The sequence below is a fragment of the Delphinapterus leucas genome, chromosome 11, assembly GCF_059928025.1.
Source record: "Delphinapterus leucas isolate spDelLeu-1000000601 "Yukka" chromosome 11, BTC_Dleu_Yukka2, whole genome shotgun sequence".
NCBI classification, from domain to species: domain Eukaryota; kingdom Metazoa; phylum Chordata; class Mammalia; order Artiodactyla; family Monodontidae; genus Delphinapterus; species Delphinapterus leucas.
In genome coordinates, this window is record NC_143139.1 from 56,055,467 (window position 1) to 56,071,829 (window position 16,363).

At 34.2% G+C, this 16,363-nt stretch overlaps 1 protein-coding gene across 9 annotated transcripts in view; it reads left to right on the forward strand.

The window, feature by feature from the left end:
• Positions 1 to 16,363, forward strand: part of CNOT2 (CCR4-NOT transcription complex subunit 2) — a 111,305-nt gene that overhangs the window by 33,501 nt on the left and 61,441 nt on the right. For 5 of the 9 annotated variants that reach the window (XM_089921005.1, XM_089921013.1, XM_089921006.1 and 2 more), the window contains one exon: positions 8,551 to 8,623. In XM_089921005.1, coding sequence (XP_089777131.1) covers positions 8,551 to 8,623 — 73 coding nt within the window. Of the gene's footprint in view, positions 1 to 697; positions 8,624 to 16,363 lie in introns of those variants that run through there. The other 4 variants (XM_089921009.1, XM_089921008.1, XM_089921007.1 and 1 more) reach the window with 2 other exon arrangements.

Here is a 16,363-nt window from a genome sequence, read left to right on the forward strand (position 1 = left end):
GAAATTCCTGAGTTTTATTTATTTTTATTTTGTCTGCCCACGTTTCTTATATGTAACACAAGTCATCAACTCAGAATTTTGAAAACATTTATCTATGTGATCGAACCAAAAATTAGTTCAGAAAATAGTTCATAAAATACTTGTAACTGCAGCCTACCTACTAACAAGAAAATGTTGCTTAACATAGTTCTGGAATTTGAGAAACCCTAAGGTTTTAAAGATGATGTTAAGTGCATTTACTTCAGCTTTTATTGAGCTCTAGTGAAATTGGTCACATTTGGTAGTGTGTTTTAATTAATAGCCAACTTGGAATATAATGTCCTCTATATCAGAAAATAAAACCTGCCCAACGGGTTCAACTCTCTTAACCTGACCAAATTCACATTGTAGCTTAAAGTTGAGTTTGGTAAAGACTACCAGATTAAAATCTTTTTTTTTCTTTGATGTGGACCTTTTTTTTTTTTAAGTCTTTATTGAATTTGTTACAATATTGTTTCTGTTCTATGTTTTGGTTTTTTGGCCCTGAGGCATGTGGGATCTTAGCTCCCTGACCAGGGTTCGAACCTCACCCCCTGCATTGGAAGGCGAAGTCTTAACCCCTGGACCACCAGGGAAGTCCCTAAAATCTTTTATTTAGATACCATTCCCAACCTCCAAAATATTTGGGCCATGTTTTAAAGTACTATTGAGCAATAAAGTGGGAGGAAAAAAGAAAACATGGAAAAAAATCAACTGTAATTGTCCACTTTCCTAAATGGATTACTTTGACACAAAACATTTAAAATATAAAATTTTGGAGCTGCACACATTAAAAAAATTCATCTAAATTGATCACTTTATTTTACAGATTAAGAAACTGAAGCCAGAGAGGAGAAACTGATCAGGCTAATACTAACTAGAATTCAGATTTTCTGGTTATTGTTCCATTCAAGGTGTATATTTTTGTATGATGATGACATCCAAAATTTAATAGAATTTGGAGAATAAAGTTAATTTTTTTTCTCTTCAATTAAGTATTTTCTAGAAATGTTACTCATTAATCTCTTATTTTGAGAAGTCTTTTTTTGAAAGAAAAATTGGGGTTCAGTTACCATTTGTTTAGATAATATTAGGTGCTGAATTTTTATTAGCCTCTGATTTAGGGAAACACCTAGGATGAATAAGCCTGCTTACCTTATATTAATTAAGATTTGGTTTATATTTTCCCTCTTACTGGCTTCTTGTCAGATTTTAAGCTGATAGCATGACTAAATCTATTTCACGGGTTTTCAGCAGAAAAGGTGTAAAATGTTTATTCTTTTATCATTTATACTGGTATATTCAGTAACTTTATTCTAAAAGTATCTTGAATTTGAGAGAAGTTATTGCATGAGTAGACACTAGTGATACATGTGTTACATGAATTACTTTGCGTTCTTGAAATTTAATTCTGTTACCAGTCTGTTAAAAAGTTTAAAGTTTTTTGACTTAGTTATTTGCAAATATTCAATACAATTTGGAGGCTTTAAAACATTAGCTTTGTTTACATTGTTTAAAAATCTTTTAAATATTACTTCATCAAGCCTGTCTTTTAAAATATAATTTTGACATACCTGTTAATCACCTAGCATTTTATAAATTTTTGTTTTCAAGCAACATACAACATACCAGTGAAATGATCCATTCTCTAATAATCTGAATGGTTACCATATTTAAAGTGTTTTGTAGTTGAGAACAAACTGATACCAATAGAGGTACTACATAGTTCGTTCTAGCCTTTCCTCCTTGCTTACCTGTAACTTTCCTGAAGTGGGAAATCTGGCTCCCACCAACCACCATCTATTTTACTTACTGTTTATCTTCAGTAGACATGTATAGTTGTTTCAGCATTACTAATCCACAGCCTTGTAAGGAATCACTTTACCAACCAGAACACAGTGTTTATATAGAGTTCTTTTTTTCTGTTACAGTTACCAGTCACAATACCATCTTCCAAAGTTATTTAGGCCAGCACCATTTTCCATACCCCCTTCAGTGTGGCTGTGTCATACATTTGTAATACAGTTACTCTTTTGCCAGTTCTGTATTTCTAACCTCCTAGTTGATTTTTAAGATTTGCATACATTCAGCTTTACTCTTCATGTTGTGAAGTTCTATGGATTTCAGGACATGCATAGCATCTGTGTCCACTCCAGTACCATATAGAATAATTCAGTCTCTTTAAAAGTTCCCTCTGTGTCCCCTTTGTAGTCAGTCACTCCTCCAGTTCCCTGGCAACCATTGATCTATTTTCTCTCTCTACAGTTTTGCCTTTCCAGAATGTCATGAATGGAAACACTATATGGCCTTTTTGGTCTGGATTCTTTGCCTTAGCAAGTGCATTTAAGATTCATCCATATTGCATAAATTAATAGCTTGGTTTTTTTTTAATTGTTGAATAGAATTCTGTTGTGTAGATGTGGTGTTTTATTTATCCATTCACCTTTTGAAGAACATCTTCCATGGTATAAACATTCACGTATAGGTGTTGGTATGAGCGTAAGTTTTCAGTACACTTTGGTAAATACCTAGGGGCACAATTACTGGGTTGTATGTTAAGCCTATGTTTAACTTTATAAAAAACTGCCAAACCCTTCCAAATGTATTTGCTTTCATTTTTTAAAGATATTTTAGCTAGATTTAGAATTCTTGGTTAATAGTTTTTTAAATTTTTTTTCTATAGTTTAAAAATGTTGAGGGGAGTTCCCTGATGGCCTACAGGTTAGTATTCTGGGCTTTCACTGCCATGGCCCCGGGTTCAATCCCTCCTGGTCTGGGAACTGAGATCCCACACCCCTCACGGCCAGAAAAAAACTTGATTACCTCTCCCCTGATTTGCATTGTTTTGGGTGACAGGTTTGCCATCATTTCTATCTGTTTTTGTCTATGTATTCTTTTTTCCCCTTCTGGCTGCTTTATGATTTCTCTATCACTGTTTCTCAGTAGTTTGACTGTCAAATGATGAAGTGTGTTTTTTTGTTCTCCTTAGAGGTTGTTGAAGTTATTGGATCTGTGAATTTATAGTTCTCAACAAATTTAGGGAAAGTTTGGCCTTTTTTTCCTGTCCTCCTGCTCTTTTACTCTTTCTGGGATACTAATTACATTAATTTTAGACTGCTTGATATTGCCCAACAGTTCACTATCCCTAGTGGTGATACCTCACTGTTCATTGTCCTATGGTTCCTTTTTTTTTTTTCTAGGCTCTTTTCTCACAGTGTTTAATTTTGGAGTTTTTTCTATTGCTATGTCTTCAATTCATTAAGCTTTTCTTTTGGAGTATCTAATCTGCTGTTAATCCTATCCAATGCATGTTTAATTAGAGATATTGAATTTTTATCTCTAGATGATCAGTTTGAGCCTTTAAAAAATGTTTTAACTTTCAAATAATTATAAATTCATAAGATGCAAAAATAGTACAAGGAGGTCCCATATGCCCATCACCTATCTTCCTCCAGTGATGTCATCTTACATAACTGTAGTGCATTATCAAAACCAGAAATCGGTATAACTTATTAGACTGCAAATTAATTCACTTTACCCTTTTCTGCATGCATTCACTTTTTTGTATGTTTTTATCATTCTGTGGTATTTTTCACATGTGTAGAGTCGTATAACCACCACCACCAAAAGCAAGATACAGAACCTTTCTGTCACCATAAAAAAAATTCCTCTTTCTACCAACTTAGGTATTTTTGATACCTTGAAATTTTTTTCTTTTAATTTTTTAAAAAATCTAAATATTTATTTATTTATTTTTGGCTGAGTTGGGTCTTTGTTGCTGCTCAGGGCTTTCTCTAGTTGCGGCGAGAGGGGGCTACTCTTCCTTGCAGTGCGTGGGCTTCTTATTGCGGTGGCTTCTCTTGTTGTGGAGCATGGGCTCTAGGTGCACGGGCTTCAGTAGTTGTGGCACGTGGGCTTAGTAGTTGTGGCTCACGGGCTCTTAGAGCATAGGCTAAGTAGTTGCGGCGCACGGGCTTAGTTGCTCCGTGGCATGTGGGATCTTCCCAGACCAGGGCTGGAACCCGTGTCCCCTGCATTGGCAGGTGGATACCTTACCTTTCTGGTACTATGTTCATAGTTTTCTTTATTTGCTTGAATGTATAGAATACATTTACAATACCTCTTTAAGCCACTAATTCTATCATCTGTATAATTGCAGGTTTATTTCCATTTATTATATTTCACCTTGTTATGGGTTGTATTTCCTGCTTTGCATGGCTAGTGTTTCTGATTGGATGCCAAACATTTAATTTTACATTATTTAATGATGGTTTTGTTGTATTGTTTTAAATATTGTTGGGCTTTGTTTAGGGGTACAGTTATGGTACTTAGAATTCTTTTGATCTTTTTGAGGCTTGGTTTTAAGCTCTGTTAGTGCTGGTCAAGAACATACTTCAGTTTAAAGCTTATTTGCTTTCATTACTGAGGTTTTCATTACCTTCTGAACTCTATTCAGTACCCTGTGTGTTAAAAGGTCCTACTCTCGTTGATGGGAACATGAGCTCTGGGGATTGTTCTGACTACTCCTTTTCAGAGGCTTTTTCTTCAGATTCAGTAGTTTTTTCACATGCATGCACAGATCATTACTTAGCTAAAACCTTGAGGGGAATCTCTCTCCATATCTTTGAAGCTCTTTGCAGCTTCCTTCTCCCCATTTGCCCTGCAAATTCTAGCTGTTTTGGTGTTTCCCCTAACTCTGAACTCTTTTTCCTTAACTCAGTGAGACTGTTGTGCTCCAGTTGGGTTCCATCGCCTAACCCCCTCCCTGTGTTTCAGCCTTGTAACTCTACACGCAATAGAGCTTACTTTTATTTTGTTCTCTTGATGATCTCTGTCCTGAGATGGTGTTCAATGTCTGAAAATCATTGTTTCATACATTTTTTTCTAGTTTTCTAGTTGTCTAAGGTAGGAAGGTAAATACAGTCTCTGTTTTTCTGTCTTGGAAGGTATCCCTGCCTTATAGAAAATTTCATTTTAGTTTTATAAATATTTGGCTTTTCTGAGTTTTTAAATATTTATAGGACTTTGTGGGAAAAGCAGTGCATAAACTTTAATAAATTTAGGTACCTAGGGTGCATGTTCTCTCTCATGTTTTCTTTTCACATATTCTCTGTGTCACACATATATTCACATCCTGTTTTATCTATTCACTGTCCTTTCATTCCTAATATGATGAGTATCAACACAATCTGTTATTGAACATCTTTGTTTAATATAAGATAGTGGTGACAAATGTTAGCTTTTCATGTTTACCCAGAAGAAAATAAGAGTGCCTTAATTTCTTTTTCCCTTTGTTTACTGAAAGGAGATAATGATTTTTAGTTATTGTTCAGTATAGAATGTTGATTCCTATATTGGTTAGAACACATACAGGCATACATCTTGTTTCATTGTGTTGCAGGCAGGGGGACCCCTTCCCTTCCAGGGCCCGAGAGTGGGCTCTTGTCTAACACTCGGAAATGAATTGTCTGAGGAGACACATGGGCTGACAAAGCAAGAGGCTTTATTGGGAAGGGGTGCCCATGTGGAGAGCAGCAGGGTAAGGGAACCCAGGAGAACTGCTCTACCACGTGGCTCGCAGTCTCTGGGTTTTATGGTGATGGGGTTAGCTTCTGGGTTGTCTCTGGCCAATCATTCTGACTCAGGGTTCTTCCTGGTGGTGCACGCGTCGTTCAGCCAAGATGGATTCCAGCGAGAAGGATTCTGGGAGGTTGGTAGGACATATGGACTGGTGTCTCCTCTCCTTTTGACCTTTTCCGAATTCTTCCGGTTGGTGGTAGCTTGTTAGTTCTGTGTTCCTTACCAGGACCTCCTGTTGTAAGATAACTCAAGCAAGTGGTTACTGTCGTGTCTGGCCAGGGCAGGCGGTTTCTGTTGGTGGTTCCCTTAACAACCGCACTTTGCTTTATTGTGCTTTATTATTCTATTGTGTTTTTACAAATGGAAGGTTTGTGGTAATCCTACATCAGACAGGTCTGCGGGTGTTGTTTTTCCAACAGCATTTGCTCACTTCACGTCTCCATCACATTTTGGAACTCTTGAAATATTACAGACTTTTTCATTTTCTAATATTTGTTTTGGTGATCTGTGATCGGTGATCTTTGATGTTAGTATTGCAAAAAGGTGATGACTCACTGGAGGCTCCAGTGACGGTTAGCATTTTTTAACAAAAAAGTGTTTTTTAGTTAAGGGACATACATTGTTTTTTTAGACATAATGCTATTGTATACTTAATAGACTACAGTATAGTGTAAACATAACTTATACGCGTTGGGAAACGAAAAAGTTTGTATGACTTGCTTTATTGTGGTATTTGCTTTATTGCTGTGATCTGGAACTGAACCTGCAATATCTTGGAGGTATGCCTATAGTGGCTGTTGTTTGAAACCCTAAGCCATGAAATACTTGAAGTTATCCCAAGATGGGGAAACAAAACAAGCTTTACTTTTGTACTAAATCCACAGTATTCCAAAGTTAATATTTTTTTAATCTGGTAAATGTACAGATTAAATATTTTTAATTATATTATTTAGCATATAAAGTCCTAATTATCTCATATATATATATATAATGTTACGCTGTTGAAAATAGAATAGCCTTGCCTGATTTTAGATTTCTAATATATCTTTTGATGAAACTGGTACAAATGGAAGATAGTGCATGGACTTTCAACTTATTCTTAAACTTATTTAAGAAGGAAAACATGCTTATTTTCTAAGAAAAAACTGAAATTTTACACTTACTGTCCATTGAATTCAGACTTGTCATGAACATGTTAATAGTAAAGCAAGTACTGTTTTAAACTCTCTTAATATTATAAAATACATTAAAACAGGGTTAATGTTGTTTAGAGGATGCATAATAAATAGGTTTGTTCTCATTTTGTGACAGTCATGAACATTTAAGTTGGAGCTAAATGTATGTCACTTAACGATTCTTGAACATCCAATTCAGTAGATAGTTTTTCTTTATGAATAACCTAATTCCTTGCTAGATTATATTTATAGCAGTAAATATACTTATGCTTTAAAAAACCTTTCTCCTTTGTTACTTTTGAGAGAGATGTATTTAATTCCAGTAGTACATATAAATTTGGTAATGCACATTTACATTTTTGCCATAGAGCCAGGCATCTCTGAAGTATTTCAGCCAAACATTTACAATGCAAGATGGTCAAAATTAAGTAAAAGTATATAGCACCCACTAACTTGTGATCAGGCATAAGAGAGGAGGTGGAGTGTAGGTTTTCAGTACATGAATTCTTTCTAAAATTTAAACCTAATAATATTAATTTTTAATGTTTTCCTTGAAAAATTTTCTGACCTTCTTACTAGATTGCTTTTTAGACGTAATCCATGTGTATGTGTATGTGCATGTTTGTTGGTTTTAGTAAAATTGATTCATACTTCTTATGAAATTAAATTAGATGTTTTTATTATCCTCTCTGAAAGTAAATTTTGTCTAATATTAAATAATTGCTCTAAATTTGAATATAATTTTTAGTGGTTAGCAACTATTGTTAGTTCAGTAGGTATACTAACTTACTACTTTCCTGGGGTAAACATTTTACTAAAAGTTAGGTAAAAGTAAAAGTAAGACTTTAGTCTTAAAAACGACTATTTACAAATTCTTTGTAGATACCACTTTTGAATTTTTGGTCTTTCATTTTCAATTTACGTTCTTGAGTTAGCATCTCTAGAGACTATTACCTCTGCTTCGGTGATTGATTTTTTTTTTTTTTTTTTTTGTACCTGAAGTTTACAGTGCCTAGTCATTTTGGACTTATTTAGCTCTGCCCAGGTTAAGAAATAAGCCCGATTATTTTTCTGCCCTAATGTAAAAAACCACATTCTATTAGAGCATGCATGAAATTGGAGGATTGAAGGACAAAGGCTTCCAGAAAGTTGACATGTGTTGCTACTCTTCATTGGAGTAAATTTTAATAGAATATTGAGTTAGGTTTGCATCTGTTAATCATCCTAACATTATAGGATGAATTCCCATCTTATGGCATAGGAATAAACCTCATAAACTGAATGAATAGCGGCTGTATAAATAAGCATTTTGAGGGGAGGGATTTGAAATTAGATGACTGAATCTGAATTAATTGAACATTTCTGAGACTAACAGGAGGATGTTTATTTAAAAGGAAAAAAATGTGTCAATTCAGGGCTGAACTTTTTTGTCCACTCCATTTTTATTCACTGTAAGTTTCTTTCTATGTGTGAGGTCTGGCAGACAGTTTTAATTGGAAGGGAAAGGTTTTCATATTTAATAACTTCTATCTCAAATAAAATGTCTGCCAGTCTAGCCCTCCCTGGATGGTTAAGAGGAAGATCAATTAAGATATAAAAAGAGTACTTTTTGGTTTTGTTTTCTGTGTATCGTATTGGATATTTTTGCTGCTGTTCATATGTTTACATGTTAGTAATTTTGACGGCTTTTGGATAATTCCACTCTAGAGGGAGAACTGGTGGGCGGTCCTTCCTGTGACACGACCCTTGAGTGACAGTTCTATTTGATTGCCTCCAGTACTGTGAGGAAAGGACACGACTCTATGGTGAGGACTGATGGACATACATTATCTGAGAAAAGAAACTACCAGGTAAGATCAAAAATTTTTTTCCTTTTTTCTGTTGGTCATATAGTTACATGAACTGTTTAACATGTTGTATTTAATTGGAATCAGGTTGGATACACCTGAGTTTGAAAAATTGGGGTTATAATTTTAAAAATACGTATGTTGGGTTTGACAGTTGAAATAGTGGGAACATTTTTCAGAATAAAGCATGCTTATAATATAAATGTATATTTATTCTTATAAATAATGTATATATATTATTATAATAAATGTATATACTTTTAGTGTCAGAACATAATTTTCCTGGTGTGTATATCTGTGTCAAAACTTAGATTATCTAAAACACAATTTATGACTTCATGGCTGGATTCAGAGCTAGTATTCCATAAAACAAAATGTTGATTGCTTTTATATGTATTATTTCTGGAAGACTAAACCTGAAGTCTTAGGATCTATTCGGGGTACTAGAGCATCACAGGAATGTAGACAAAGTTGGTTAGAGTATAGAAAAAATAGAAATGAAAATCCCAGGGTACTCAGAGGCCCCAATTCTATTGAATTTGTCATTAGCTTGCTGTCCTTATAATGTTAGATTCTTGTTTTCTCATTAAGTTAGTTAATAATATCCATCCCCTATGAAATATGTAAGAATGCTGAAAGGATGGTTGAGGTGTAATATTCCTGTTTTCTTTCTGAGCTTTTAAAAGAAGGTGAATTTTAAAGATAGTGCTATTAAATAGTGATTTTAAGAACTCTTACATTTGAATTTAATTTTTTCAAAGAAAATCTGCTTTATTCATTTGATAATAATTTAATATCAAATTATGTAATGACTCAGAATACACAGTAGTTCATAGTTAAGTAGGAATAAGCTTTAGGCTTCTTTCACAAATACATATCCAGCCTCCCTCTCTCCCTTCCACCCACAAGTTTTGTTCCCTCCAGGCTGTGAAGGCAACTAGTGTGATAGCAGCAGCTTTTGTTAACTAACCATTTATCTTCTAATCATTTATTTTAGCCCAGTTAGTCTTTTCTTCCCTCAGATTGGAACAGTGAACATTGGAGAAAATTGTAAATGGGTCTTCATGGTGAGATAACAAAGAGCCTTTGAACACAAGACTTAGGTTCTGGTTTGGGCACTGTCCATAATGAAAAGTAGTGTCATATTTAACCTTTCTAGAATTTGACCTAATTTTATGTCTGAAGTTTCTTGCCAGATTTTTATAATTTTAATAAACCAGAGTAAGCTGTGGCTATGCAGAATCAGTTCTCCCTGTAACCTTTTCTGTTCTGAATTGTTTTTATAGAATTAATCAACATGGCCTCTGTTCATTACTTATACTTGCTGTAACTCCTGCCTCACAACCACTTCCAACTACCTTGACTCATAGGATTTTAATTGGTTATACTACTTGGGTTGTTGTATCTTTTGATAGATTCTGCTAAATTATTTTAAGAATGTAGTGATTCTATATTGTGTGGCTTTTCAGTGTTTATAATCCAGTTTGTAAAGCGTAAGCAGAACTTTTGTATGATCACACAGTATGATTAATTTACTTTATGGAATCATATTAATAAAGAATTCCAAATTTTACACTTAAGAAAGGAATAAAAGGAGATTATATTTTATACATGAAGGGATTTCCTAATTCATTCTACTCTAAAAAAATGGTTTAGAGTCACACTGTTTCGGTCACATTATTTACAAATAATCCATGTCTTTTAGCTTACCTGAAAATGCATTCTTGGTTAGGGTTCTTCTGCCTGAAAATATTTTCCCTTTTCTCTTTTCTTGTTACTTAGTGACAATTAGTGCATGTTGAAATATTCTTGGAAACACTTGTTTAAATTGCCATTGTAAACTTATTTGTGAAAACCTCTTTTGAAAAATACATGTATAGACATATAATTTCCTGTCTGATAATTATGATGAGTATATTAAGAGCATATGGGAAATTCAAAGGAATAGTAGGTAAATTACTAATATTTATATTGGTAGCACTAAGAGTTTGTATATGCTGAGATGAAATGATCTGGATTTTTAACAATTCCATTTTGGAGGAATTTTATTTGTTGTTTTTCATGGATAAAGTAGGATTTCTTTGTAGCTGTGTTTATACTAATTAATTTATCTTTGAGGCCTTTTGTTTTTGGAGGTTACTTGATGTCTTATAGTGTTATTTAAGCATTCTGATAATAATAAGCTAATAGTCCAGAGTTTAATAAAAAGGATAAAATTTCCCCAGTTCTCCTTTCATTGTGGACTTGATTAAAGACTTAGGAACTCATTTGGGAAGGTGCATTCCCTCAGCTTTGTGCTAAAACCTAATGACTTTTAAATGGGTGTTGGTTGAAGTATTGATTTTTCTATTGGTATCTACTTTGTGTGTTTCATTTGTCACTACGAATTTAAGCCCAGTTAAAAGTTTTTTGAGTGTGACTAGAGTAGTTGAAGTTTATTTGCATAGACAGACTGGTATATTAGTTCAGATGAGATAATTTAATTATGTAAATGGTTTATAGTTTATTCTTTTAGAAAGATTGTCAAGCTTCTTCCAAGGAAATGTAACTCCAGTTTTTAGCTAGAATTTTCTTTTCTTTCTCTAATTTACACTAATTTATTCCAACTATGAGCATGCACAAATTTAACCATATTAATTACCAGGTTAACTTACCAGTGCCTTCTTCCCCTCTCTTATATAATGCAGACGAGCTCCTAAACATTACATATAATCTTTGCACATTCTGACCCCGCATACTTTTATTTCCATTGTCTCCTCTGTTTGCTTATTGAGTAATATAAATGGAAAAGTTTTTCCATTGAGTAATATAAAACTGCTTTTAAATCTCTATGCTATGCACTTTTACACTTTAAGCCTTTACTTGTTTGGGTTCCTCTTCATGTAATGCCTCACCTTTCTTCCATGATTCAAGAATTAGGTATCAATACTTTCAGAAGCCATTCTGTGATGGGCTTCAGCATTCCTTCTCCTTGCTTTTGTAGCTTTTGTGCATACTTCTAGTTTAGTGTGTACCATGATACAATGTAGTTATGTTTATTTTTCCTTGTCTTGCTGTAGCCCCGTGCTGTCCAGTACCGTAGGCACTAGCCATAAGTAGTATTTAAATTCATTTAAACAAAATAAAATAATTTAATTTCTCAGTCACATCGACCACATTTCAAATGCTCAATAGTTACATGCTGTTAATGGCCACCATATTGAACAGTGCAGATATAGAACTTTTCCATTATTGCACAGAGTTGTATTAGACAGTGCTACTGTATGTTACAAGCGTCTTGAAAACTGGAGCCATATTTATTTTGGTACTGCCTGTACCTAGCATGGTTTCAGTTACATAATAGGTGTTCAAATGCATGTTGTTTCAATAAAATTAAAACAAAGAAAGAGGTGACAGGAAGAAACTGCGAAGTGTGCTGGGGAAAATGCCACTCATATATATATATCTCCAAGATTTTTAGAATGCTACTTTGAGGTCATCACATCATATGCTAGCTAGTTCAGTGTATGTTATTTATAAACTAGATCTAATGCATCCTAGTCTGTACATTCCTTAAGAATACCTCATTATCTAGAATACCACATTAACTTTGTGGAATGTATCCTGTCAGAGAATGATGGCAGTGATTGTATTGCTATTTCCTCCTCTCTCCCCCTGCCGATAACTATTTTATTTCCTTTCTATTAGTTTTTTTAAGTTACAGAGCTATAGAATGTGAAAGTTTACCTTCACAATTTTACTTTTAACAGTTTAGTGTGTATCTTTTCTAGTGATTATATAGGTGCAAATGTGATTTGTTGTCTTTGTTTTTAACAAATACGCGTTTTTCTACAGCTTGAGTATTGTACTTAATGGAGATATTTCCATGTCCCACCCTTCCACTGCCTCCTTCCCCAGAAGTACTCTGTTGTTTGAATTTTGTTTTATTCTTTTTGTTTTTATATTTTTATTACATATATATTTCAGTATATAGGTGCATCTTTATGTATCATGTGGCAATTTTTTGAAAAGTGGTTCCCTATATTCTGTTATTTTGAATAGGAAAAAAAATAATGACTTTCCAGCCCACCCCAAACCGTAAACAATTTCCCAGATATTGCTAAAACACTCAACACCTATCTGACATTTCAGATATCTGACAATTCTGCATAATGTAAAGCATTTAAAACACAAGTTTCCTAATTATTTAACAATCAGTGGTGCACATACAAATTCATCTGGTACGTGTGCTTCCATTCAGTATGCAAGAGTATTGTACAATACTGTATACAAATTACATTTTTTTCTTTTGCACTGCAGTAAAAATTTAATGTAAACAAGCAATGAAGTACCCCATTTCTTTTATTATAAGTGATAACACATTATTGAAAATTTTTATCTTTCTGCTATCAGGATGTATTTTACAACTGATGGTATCTTAGAGTCATAGTTGTAACATAGTAGCTTATAACCTTCTCTTGATAGCTTCTAGTATGATTGAAAACAGCACCAGCATCAAAGCACTTGGAATCTGATATATTACGTACGTTAAAGATGCATAATAAAAAGAAAACTTAAAATGGAAAAGAATTTTTGAAAAATGAATACTTAGCAATTCAAGAGTTGTCAGAATAGGTCTAGCGCGTAGAACAGAAAGACGGAGGCTTTAGACATCCTTGCTGTTTGGCCCTGGGTTAAGGTGAGCAAGAGTGAGCTGAGGAAGGAGTTTGTTCAAAAATAAGTACCTGAAATCAGTGAACTGGTTCACAGTTTATTGCTCTTGAAACTCCTGGAAACAAATGGCTGTAGCCACAGGATGAAGGAAGGGGAATAAAAAAACTCAAATTGGTGACTGTTAAGTTGTCTTCACTCGCAGTTATACAATTCCTGCTAAAATGAGATCGCTTTTGTAATTGCACTTTAAATGTGATGCTTCTGCTTATGTCACGATCGTATTATCAGCTGCAAAAGTTATTTTGACTCCATGACCTAAATATTTGTTTCAAATAAATTTTGACATTTATTTGTCATTCATGGCTCATCTTTTTCTTCTTCCTCTGGCCAATCAAAAACATCAAATTAAATGAATTCCCAATTTCCTCATTGGTTGGTTTATTACGTGATGCTAACAATGTTGGTCTTTCTTTGAGTGCATTATACGTTCTGATACTTTTTTACTCATCTTCTGAAATCATCAAATGAGATGACATTTGTTTTCCACAAAGCAGGTTTCACTAAAGTACATGGTTCTACGGCACCCTTAGTATCTTAGTAGTTTTTTCACAGTGCCCCTGGGCCAACAGAAATGTTAACAGTTTTGTTAAATTAAGTAATTAGGTCTAAACCACTTACGTAGTTCAGGTGGTATCTGATATCTGACAGATATCTGATATCTGACGTGTTCCCTGAGAAGATTTAAAATATCTGGCGGCATCCTTTTGTCTTCACTGTGGTGCTCCTTTGGGAACTTAGCTCTAGGCTTTTACACGTGAAATATTGTTTTCTCTTTCAGAAATACATTTTATATTTAAATAATTTGCCCTAATCATGAATATGGAATGTGTTCATCATTAAATAGAAAGTTAAAACATTAGTGTAGATACTTCTATCAATCATAAAATATAGAAGCAAAGTTACTATTTTTTTAATTGAAGTATAGTTGATTTACAGTGTTGTGTTAATTACTGCTGTACAGCAAAGTGATTCAGTTATACATATATATACTTTTTTAAAAATACTCTTTTCCGTTATAGTTTATCATAGGATATTGAATATTATTCTCTGTGCTATACAGTAGGACCTTGATGTTTATTCATCCTATTGGATATATACCTATATATCAATGTATATGTCGATATATATAAAAGCTTACATCTGCTAACCCCAACCTCCCACTCCATCCCTCCCCCAACCCCTGCCCCCTTGGTAACCACCAGTCTGTTCTCTGTGTCTGTGACTCTTTTTCATAGACAGGTTCATTTGTGTCATATTTTAGATTCCACATTTAAGTGATATCATATGGTATTTGTCTTTCTCTTTCTGCCTGACTTAGTATGATGATCTCTAGTTGCATCCATGTTGCTGCAAATGGCATTATTTCAGTCTTTTTTATGGCTGAGTAGTATTCCATTGCGTATATGTACCACATCTTCTTTATCCATTCATCTGTTGATGGACAGATGTTTCAGTGTCTTGGCTATTGTAAATAGTGCTACTATAAACATGGGGGTGCATGTGTCTTCTTGAATTACAGTTTTGTCAGGGTATATGCCCAGGAGTAGGATTCCTGGATCATATGGCAACTTGAGGAACCTCCATAGTGTTTTCCATAGTGGCTGCACCAATTTATATTCCCACCACAGTGTGAGAGTGTTCCCTTTTCTCCACACCCTCTCCAGCATTTATTATTTGTAGACTTTTTAATGATGGCTATTCTGATTGGTGTGAGGTAGTACCTCATTGTAGTTTTGATTTGCATTACTCTAGTAATCAGCAATGATGAGTATCTTTTCATGTGCATATTGGCCATCTGTACGTCTTCTTCAGAGAAATGTCTAGTTAGGTCTTCTGCCCATTTTTTGATTTGATTTTGTTGTTGTTATTAAATTGTATGAGCTGTTTGTATATTTTGGAAATGAAGCCCTTGTCGGTTGCATCATTTACAAATATTTTCTCACAGTCCCTAGGTTGTCTTTTCATTTTGTTTATGGTTTCCTTTGCTGTGCAAAAGCTTGTAAGCTTGATTAGGTCCCATTTGTTTATTTTTGCTTTTATTTCTATTGCTTTGGGAGACTGACCTAAGAAAACACTGGTGCATAGTTACCTTTTAAAATATAATCTCAGGCCTTACTTAGATTCTGGGATGATTGCACTGATGGTGACAGCTTAGTTTTTTGTTTTTTTAATTTTTCTGAATTCCCATGTAAAAATAGAACAACTAGATAGAAAACCAAAACCCATGAAAACATTTGTAACAAAAACTGGGGATGAAATATCTCCATGAACCTCAAAATATAAGCAGGTGAAAGTCTAACAAAAGACCTAAATTTATCAGTTTTTATGCATGAGAACATAGAAGCATTGGGGTGTATGGACCTGGGCATAGAAGCACCTCAAAGTGGTGAAGAGACATTTTGAAAGTGGTAAGTGTGATTAGCCAATTTGAAATTGGGGAGGTTTTGCCCACTTTATTAGATCAGGGTTAAGGGACCTGTGGTGAGACCTAAAGTGACTTGAGCTGCCTAGCTGTGAACTCTCAAGACTGACCCACCAGTGCTCCCTTCCAGGACCCTGTTGAGAAGTTTCTGGGAGTGGAATCAAAATTGAGCAGGATAGGGACAACAGGGACAGAGGAAAGAGAAGGAGCAGATTAAAGTGGGAGAGGGGAACAGAGCCAAGAAAACCTCAGCAAACTTGCCATTGTACTTTTAGAGACTGCATGAAAACAACAGAAGAAGGAGCTTTATGAAGTTAGAGAAGTTTTCTGAACCATGTCGTAGTCTCAAATTTTATGAAAATTAAATTCACAAAAGGTCTTCTAGGAATATGTTTAGGTGTGTTTATACCAATTTTGAGTCCCATGAACAGTGTTCATATTGATCTGACATTTAATAATGTCAAATTTTTAATTTTTCAAATTTATTGAGGTTGTTTGAGACATATTTCCCTATTGAAATTAAAAGAAGATATTCTCATGTCTTTTTAAAGATTTTTAATTTTGTCTTTCATGTTTAAATCTTTCTGAGATTGATTTTTGTATATGGT